General features: G+C 39.6%; 1 protein-coding gene across 1 annotated transcript; it reads right to left on the reverse strand.

The window, feature by feature from the left end:
• Positions 1-1797: 1797 nt before the first annotated feature.
• On the reverse strand, positions 1798-6344 carry LOC116316666 (granzyme K-like). Its single transcript, XM_031735286.2, has 5 exons — positions 6222-6344; positions 5905-6052; positions 5116-5254; positions 2538-2807; positions 1798-2431 (listed from the first exon to the last, which is right to left on the reverse strand). The coding sequence occupies exons 1-5, from the start codon at positions 6283-6285 to the stop codon at positions 2273-2275; spliced, it is 780 nt and encodes a 259-aa protein (XP_031591146.2). The 5' UTR covers positions 6286-6344; the 3' UTR covers positions 1798-2272.
• Between the last annotated feature and the right edge of the window lie 3105 nt (positions 6345-9449).

A 9449-nucleotide genomic window follows, 5' to 3' on the forward strand; every position in this document is an offset into this window, starting at 1 on the left:
CTTCAAAAAAGTAACTGATTCACTGCTTGGTGCATTTTAAATGTAAACTCAAAGTTAAGCTTGTGAACATATTTTTTGACATGGATAAATTCTTGAACATGTTTCCTTGTTTTTTTATGTCTAACATCAAACATCAAAACAAATATATTTTTACGTATATTCTGTGCTTTTCAATAAAGCGAGACACAGAAGTAAAAAAACGAATAATTTCTTTTACCTCTTTTGTTTGTACAAGAACTCTTTCAAAATGCTGCTGTCATGACCAGGTTAACCACCATGAGGCTGAAGTAGGGACTACTGCTCTAATGACTCGTAAGTAACCCAACAAATTGATCCAGTTTCCAAGAACTGGTCCATAAATTGTTTATTTGCATGTTTAATAATCCATCAATGCTGCAGTCAAGCCCGAGCAAGAGGAAGCTACTCCAAGGTGCTCTGAACTGAGCAAGATGACTGACAGCAGTCAACAAGAAACACCCTCCCCTTACTCACCCAGTCTCCCTGCTGACACACCAGCGACCAAGTGAACATATTTCCTGCTCGTTCAATACTTCCCACATGACTTGTACGACAACCATAAATCCAGGAATAGACACACAACACCATACACCACAAACTGTATATGGTTGCTACAGTAGCTACAAAGTCTTTCTGTGGCATCAAAAATTAATATGTCACTGCGTTTGTTTTAGATTTTAAGTTCAGCGAAACAATATTTTGTTCATTTGTCTTCTTCCTTTTTTTTCAGAACTAAACATTATTATGGACGTTTCCTGCAAAAGACAACTACATGTAACTGACATGTAGTTTTTATACTCCACCATTAGGTGGTATTCTCTGCTATATTTTGGGGGGCACTGTGTAAGTTCCACCAAATTCACAGCAATACTGGTAACAGTGATAATAAATGATAACAATAATTATTAAAAAAAACATCTACCTAGGGAGCTAAGCTGTCATTCAAGCAGTGGAATAAATGAACACATAGGCCCTACATTTTTATGACTAACACAAGACTCGAGTGCTGCACTCTGTGTAGGACAGGTATTTTCTTCCAGAGTCTACGGTCCTTTTCCCCCCTAATGAAAGGTTTCGTTTGATCATAGCATATACGTGTTTCTATGTTTGTTCCCAAACTCTCTCAGATGATTGGTTCAGTCTTGATTAAACAACTTAAAGTACCAAGAATCATAACATATATGAGGTGATTGACTGAAGTATTTACTTCAAATAAAAAGTACTCTTTCTTTTCTGAGTAATGATATTTATAAACTGTGTGATTGCGGCCGGCTCATTTACAGAGACAACAAACATGAGGAAACTGTTGCTCGAGTGCTGATATTGTTTCAAAGCCTGTGGTCAAATTGATCATAAATAACCACGTAGAGGACACTGGGTGCAGACCTGTATATGACTGATACTTTGAGCCAATTTGACAAAAAGAAAGAAATGAATCAGGATTTGTGGAAGTAATCGATGACAAAAGACACAGTGTTGATGGAGGTGAATGTGTGAAGATCATGTCACTGAATCCTAAGGAAGAGGAGATCCTCAACATGTGAAGCAAAATTTTAAGAGGTTTATGCATCACTCAGTTGTGTGTTTCTCATTAGTGAAAATTCTCTGTCATTTTATAGCTGACCAAAAGTGTAGGAAAAGGCAGTGAAAATGATTCTTAGGCCTCAAAGTAAGACTGTAATTGTAAACTTATTATATTAATGATGATACTTTGAAAGGTACAGTTTGAAACTGCTGTACCAAAAAATTAAAGAAAAAGACAGCAAAAATGAGTACTGTTTTATTCATGCCTCCAGCTTTATTAGAAAGTAGAAAATCAGCAAGTATATAGAAAAATGTTTGTTTAGTTGGTTTTCAAGCACGCAGTCATAAAATGAAATGAAAAAAAAAACAAGAATGTTAAAATTCTTTTAATATTTTTCAAAAAACCTGTTGACAATCCTCATTTTTGTTTAGGTTGGTTGTATTAGAGGTGGTGAAAGAGGGTAAAATGCCAAACGGTGTCCAATTTTGTATACAGTAGGCCTAAAATGAGGTTAGGAGGTCAGTCCAATTAATGTTTGTCTTTATCTGCCATAAGTTCATGCAGCAGACTAGCCAAGTGCAGAATCTATAAAAAAGTATAGCAAGCTAGCAGAAACTAAAATATCATAAAATGGAAGAGGAACAGTGAGATGATAAAATGGATAATGGTCTTCAGATACAGCGCTGACAGATATAATCACTCTGACTGACGGCTGTGGTTTCACGACATTTAAAATAACTTCATCGTGGATTTGATCCAGTAGAGTTTACTCTCTGAGACAAATGCGTAGACTCCAGGTTTTTTAATGATACCACAACCATCTTCGTGTCCAAAAGAAGTGACTCCAACCAGCGCTCCATCACACAACAGCGGCCCTCCTGAATCCCCCTGCAGCAAGAACAAACACATGACAGTCTTTCTTTGACTCACAGGTGTTGAGCTGAATGAACATTTACTTCAAACAAGGAAAAATACATGGATTCTTCATACGTACTTGACAGGTATCAGTGATTTTTGTACCATCTGAAACAGCACATATCATGTCTCTGGTGATCACAGGTATGTGGTTGTAATAATCAGGTCTGTTGCAGGTCTGTCTGTCAACCACAGTCACATTGACAGACATGAGGACGTCTGATATTCGTTCTGTTTCGGTTATTCCCCATCCAGCCACCAGACACTTGCTGCCAGCTTCCGGGTCTCTCACAGTGTTGCCAAACTCGAGCCACTGCACGGCCCTGGTTTTCCTCACCGGTTTGTCAAGCTAAAAAAAAGAAAAAAAAGAAAGTTAGACTTGAATCACCACTCATTTATTTCTAATATTTTGCTTGAAAAATATGAAATATGTGCAGTGATGTGTTGAAACATATCTATAAACACACAGAAATACATTTTATAATTTAAAGAATGAAAACTAAGTTTTACTTAAGTAAGCAAAACCTGAATTGACTGTAGCTCAGGAGGTAGAGCAGGTTATCTATTAATCCAATGGTTTGGTTTTTGATCCCTGGTGTCTCCATTCTGCATGTCAAAAATCCTTTGTCATGGTTTGGGTGAGTACTGGAATACTCATCTCCCGTTGCTGTCTTCACGCCTGGGGGGAGTCGCCGCGCTCGACGTGTCTCCGCACCCTCAGTTGATTACGCGACCAGTATTTAAGACCGGCGCACACCACTACTCTCCGCAATAGTGATGGGAATTCCGGTTCTTGTTAGAGAACCGGCTCCTTCGGTTCGACTCACTAAAAAGAGATGGATCTTTAGGCTCTTCAGGTTGTTTTGTTGCTCTATTTTATTATGAACAACAATATAAAATTATGCTAAAAATGAATTACTAATCTAAAAAAAATGTTTTTTATTTATATATGTTTGTTATATAAATATGCTTTTATTTATTCACTCCACATAAAATGTAAAAAAATAAATTATAAAATACAAAAACCAACTATTTACAATTCAACTTTTAACTATTTAAATTTTCAGCTTTTTCCTTTTAAATGAATTTAAAGTGAAACAACACAAAACACTGCAAACCAGAACACAATAAAATATATGTTAAAATATGCAAAACAAAAAGAAGATCCACGTTCTCTGTCTTATAGACCTGGGATGATTTTTTTGGGACAGTCTTTTCCTGCTTGGAATTGCATACATAGGATTCAGTGCATGAATAAACTTTCTGAATCCTTTGTCATACACAACTGAAAACAGTTGGAAATCATGTGCAATCATTTTTGCCAGGTCTGGGTTGGTTTAGGTGGTTGTGGTGATATACTGCATGATGCTGTAGATGCAGCAGCAGCAGCAACAGCTGGAGTAGACACTCTGGCATCTTTATTAATATCACACTCAACTGTGTTTTATCTTCCCACTGCACTGATGGGTGGACAGTTCTCAGGTGCCTGTGCAGGTTGTTTGTGGAGCCAGCTCTATATGATATTCTTTTCTTGCAGACTCTACACTCTGCCTTTGTAATGTCAATAAAATCGAAGTGGTTCCAGATTTCGCTTCTTTTCTTGGCGTCACTCATTTTCTTTACTATACCTTTCTGATGTGAGGACGTTGTCTCTTGTTGTTGCCCCTGGCGCTTTTTCTCTGTCTCTCCCTCCTGCGCTGTTCCTGTGCTACTGAGAGTGTAACCACCGCCCCTCCCCCCTCTGCTCAGCAAACACAAGGCTCACGTGCGGAGTGAAGCGAAAAAAGAAGTGAGAGAGGGTGAAAGAAAGAAAAAAAACCCCAAAAACCTACCGGATCCCGTCGTTCACGTCAAAGAGTCGGCTCTAAGAGCCGTTTCATTCGCGACCGACACATCACTACTCCGCAAGTGATCAGCTAACACTCGTCAGTAATTGTTGTCAGTCACAGAATTAAGGAAAGCTTGTGCATAATAAGTCGTTACTGTTACGTTTGTTTTCTTCAGTCAATTGTCACAGCTCTTCGTGGACAATAGCCATCTCCCTCTGCTCGCCTGCTTGGTTGCGGCAGCTTTGTCACTTGCAATGGATATTCCCTCATCACACCTGCCTGCCCTCGGAGCACCATTTCCCGGATTCCAGCGCTACGTTCAGGCTGCTCACCCGGACCCTCCGACCTCTCCCTCACGTTACCCCTCCAACTGTCAGACGTAAGCCTGTAAAGTTTTCGTCTTGTTACTCCTACTATAGTTGGTTTGTCTGTCAGACAAATACAATAATAGTTGTATTATAGTTGAAAACCTTTGTCCTCTTGACATTATTATTTGGTTTATTGTAATAAAATCTTGTGAATCACATAATTTCCGTGCCTCCGTGTGAGTCAGGCTCTGAGCCCTCCTTCCTCGTGCAAACCCGGCCGTGACTTCTTTTGGCAAGATACTGAACCCCACGATGCTCTCCGATGCATAAGTTGTAGTGTGTGTGTGTGTGTGTGTCAATGTTAGATAGAAAGCACTTAAGCATACAAAAACGTGTTTGGGTGAATAAGCCATGTTATATAACTCTCTTTGAGCTCAGGTAGAGTACAAAGCTGCCAAATAACAACCAGTCCAGTTACTATTTACATCATTTGTGATCAGACACTTATTTATCATCTTACCTTCAGCAACATGAGGTCATTGTTGTGGAATGCACAACAGTATTGAGGATGAGGAAAATGTTCCTCAATGACTCGGATTTGTTTAGAATATTTTTCCTCTCTACTGATGGAGTGGGCTCCCAGGGTCACCTGATCCATCCTGCAAAAGAAAAAACACAATGTAGTGATGAAGGTTTACATATTTAAAAGATTAACAGGTCAGCGATTTCTAAAACAATAATCATAGTAACTTATTGTTGTGTATTATGTATATGTGTGTGCATGGCTGGGTTATGGCTGTTACTGAGCTTTAGGTGAATCTGCATTATGTTTTCTTCAAGCTGAATAAAGAAATTTAACAATACAAAATGTTTTAGATAAAGTATAAGTAGCTGTGACTTCTGTGTTATTTTTAAGTGAGTGCAACACTGTTTTGTTTGCTTTAAATATACTACAATCATCCTCTCCATTAAATTTAATTAGCTTTGCATGCATAATTATAGCTATGTGTATTATTTAACCTTTAAAGATTCTGGCGTCTCCTACATGACACCTAACCTGCGAGTTGAAGAGTAGCAGCTGAGCTTCTCTCCAGTGGCTGAATGAATGACCCTTTCTCTACAGGAGAGGCCAGCCATCGTTTAGAGAAAACTAATTCTGCTGCTCTGGCCCTGATCTCATTCTTTCGGTCACTACCCAGAGCTCGTGACCACAGGTGAGGGTAGTGACCTCTGGGTACTTACTGAAGGAGTTTTTTCAAATAGTTCACATATTTTTAAAATTTACGAAAACATGACCTCAGGTTCTTACCCATGGCAGTGGGCAGCTGTCAGGACCCACTGTGGATGGATTAATATCCCTCCACAGAAAAGATTTGTTGTCCTGCTTCTCACATAAGCCATGAAAGGCAGTGAGTGTGGCTTGACTTCTTTCCCATTAATAATCTCAGAACCACGACCTGAAACAGAAACAAAATATTAGGACACATAAATCAGCAGATGATGAAGTGAAGAACAGACGAGTGCAACAACACCTGAAGGATATCAACAGTGTGACTTTGCATCATGCTCGTTTACATGAAGATTAAAATGATCAATAATTAAAGTACAATAGAAAACATCACTCACCTGGCTGGATGATGAAGAGGAGCACACATGAGATGAGAAGACTGAAATTCTTCAGGCAGGACATTTCTTCTTCTTCCCTCTTTGAGCAGACGTTGAATGCACTGAAACTCACTGTGATGCTCAGCTTTATATGTTCAGCTCAAAGGATGTGGTCTGACCGTGGAAATGAATGAGTCAGCAAAACAAGCACATTCACTTAAACCTTCAAATCTATGGTCAAGAGGATCATTAATATCTACACCCCCACCCCAAACTACCCACACCACCCCCTCTCAGAACAACCATATGTGTTTAAATTGTGAAATATACTGGGGTATTTATAACTAGAGCTATTTGGGTCTACTTTATTCTGACATTTAGATTTAGGTGCTTAGAATTTCAATGCTGAATTTTGTATAGCCTTTTATTGCTTAGCTATGCTCAACTATGTTATCTGTTGACTGTTAGGGTGAAGAAGGATGAAACTCCCAGAAAGACCAGTGCCAGGTGCTTCCTGGAGCATAGATAGTGGGAGTCTCACCCTTCCCAGCAACAGCTGCAGGTGGGACAAGAAAATGTTGTGACAGAAAGGATACAGGAATCATGTGTGAGGGTACAAAAGAGATGCTGCGACATCTCAAAGGCAGTGCTCTCCTGACTGTATAACACGACGTTTGCTGTCTGTTTGCTCTCCCCATGCAGCTTGGCCACAGCTGATCGTGTTACAGACTTTATTAAGAGAAATTTCCACGGCAGTATAGTAGAGTGATTTTTTTACATTTTGTAACTTTGCAATATGTTGTATTAGTTAAACTACAGGAATGTCTTAAAGACATAAAGACCTGGATGACCACTAATTTTCTGCTTCTAAATTCAGATGAAACTCAGGTTATTGTACTCGGCCCTGAAAATCTTCGAAATATGGTATCTAACTAGATACTTACTGGAGGCCAAGGTAATGTCATCCAGTGTAACACTGTGAGGAACCATTGTCGTAACTGAAGTTCACTGAGAGGGAGAGAAAGATTGTGAATGTTTAGGTTTTATGACTTGTGTGGGGGTTGAGGCTATAAGAGTGTGTGAAACTGTCAGACATTTTAAGATCTGCAAGCCGCCCTCTCTGTGCGCTTCTCCCGTTCGAACGAACATAGTGATTAAAGAAATTGTTGAATGAGCATTAAACACAGAGTGCTGTTCTTCCTCAGCCTGAAGATAAAAGAACAGCAAGTCAACAATACCAAGGAAGCTCAGGAACCTGATGGAAATTTCCAGCCACTCACCCAGACCATGACACAAAGAAAAACATCCTTGCAAAAAGGTTGAACTTTGCTGTGACAGCAAGACAAATCCTGCTAGTGGAACTGATCACAACCACAGAAACAGCAATTCGAAACATCAACATTGCAGACATGAAAGCAGAGCAACTATGGACAAAACTTTTGGCCTTTCTGGGCAACGCAAAGCCCCCACCATCCAACATCAGCATGGAGGAGAGGAAGGCACTTACATCACTTGGTAGTGACAACAACATTATCATCCTTCTGACATACAAGGGTTGGTGCACGGTTTTGCTAAACCAGAAAGACTATCATGAGAAGATTTTGTCACTACTCAGTGAGAAAAATACTTATGAGCCCCTGAAACGAGACCCAGGAAGTGGCTACAGGAAGAGGGTGATAGACTGTACAATGTTACATCTTCACTTGCATCCCAGTCACGGAAGTGTTGGAGGTAGTTCATAAGAGATTACAGGATGACCCCAACCTCAGCAACAGGACCACTCTCAGGACCGACCAAGTGTGTTTGCTTTTGGAACTGTGTCTTAATTCCACCTATTTCACACACAAGGGTCAGTACTACAGGCAGAATCATGGGTGTGTCATGGGCTCCCCAGTTTCACCCATTGTGGCCAATTTGTACATGAAAGAAGTGGAAAAGAGAACCAAGCCATTGGTTCAGGTATGTGGATGGGGAAAGTCAAATCTCAGGATGTACTACAATTCATGGATCACATTAACTCGGTGGACCAACACATCAAACCAACATCGTCACTGATTGAAGAAAATAAGAACAACCCCAGGTTTCTCTTCAGCACTGTAGCCAGGCTGATAAAAAGTCAGAGCTCTATTGAGCCAACCATCCCATAAACGTTAACTAGTAATGACTTCATGAATTTCTTCACAAATACAATTTTTATCATTGGGGAAAAAATTACCAATAATCATCCCACAGATGTAATCTTATCTACAGCTACTTTTAGTACCATCGATGTTAAGTTAGACTCTTTTTCTCCAATTGATCTTTCTGAGTTAACTTCAATAATTACTTCCTCCAAACCATCAACGTGTCTTTTAGACCCCATTCCTACAAAACTGCTCAAAGAAGTCCTGCCATTAATTAATGCTTCAATCTTAAATATGATCAACCTATCTCTAATAATCGGCTATGTACCACAGGCCTTCAAGGTGGCTGTAGTTAAACCTTTACCCAAAAAGCCATCTCTAGACCCAGCTGTCTTAGCTAATTATAGGCCAATCTCCAACCTTCCTTTCATATCAAACATCCTTGAAAGAGTAATTGTCAAACAGCTAACAGATCATCTGCAGGGGAATGGCTTATTTGAAGAGTTTCAGTCAGGTTTCAGAGCTCATCACAGCACAGAAACAGCTTTAGTGAAGGTTACAAATGATCTTCTTATGGCCTCTGACAGTGGACTCATCTCTGTGCTTGTCCTGCTAGACCTCAGTGCAGCGTTCGATACTGTCGACCATAATATCCTATTAGAGCGATTAGAACATGCTGTAGGTATTACAGGTACTGTGCTGCAGTGGTTTGTATCATATCTATCTAATAGACTCCAATTTGTGCATGTAAATGGAGAGTCCTCTTCACACACTAAGGTCAATTATGGTGTTCCACAGGGTTCAGTGCTAGGACCAATTCTGTTTACATTATACATGCTTCCCTTAGGCAGTATCATTAGTGTCACGATCCTGGGTCTTATGACCCAGTGTTTTGAGTTTTAGTTTATTTTGATGTTTATAGTATATGGTTAAGCTCATTAGGTTTTCTAGTTCATTTGTTATTAGATTCCCCTTGTGTCTTCCAACCCCTGTTAAGTCTCCCTTGCCCTTCATGTTGTCATGTCTGCGTCTCATTATATTTCCTGTTTTATTTTGAAGGGGTCCTGTGTTCCTATGTTCAATGTTTTTAGTTTTACTCTCCCCTTGTGATGTCGTTATGTTCATG

This window comes from Oreochromis aureus, linkage group 3 (genome assembly GCF_013358895.1).
Source record: "Oreochromis aureus strain Israel breed Guangdong linkage group 3, ZZ_aureus, whole genome shotgun sequence".
In the NCBI taxonomy this organism is placed as follows: domain Eukaryota; kingdom Metazoa; phylum Chordata; class Actinopteri; order Cichliformes; family Cichlidae; genus Oreochromis; species Oreochromis aureus.

Bases quoted from the DNA above. Each gene is read 5' to 3' on its own strand.
- LOC116316666 (XM_031735286.2), bottom strand. From the start codon at position 6,285: ATGTCCTGCCTGAAGAATTTCAGTCTTCTCATCTCATGTGTGCTCCTC. The intron at 6,053-6,221 runs GTGAGTGATGTT...TTTCTGTTTCAG, and splicing joins CCTCTTCATCATCCAGCCAG to GTCGTGGTTCTGAGATTATT. The intron at 5,255-5,904 runs GTAAGAACCTGA...TTTCTTTTGCAG, and splicing joins ACAGCTGCCCACTGCCATGG to GATGGATCAGGTGACCCTGG.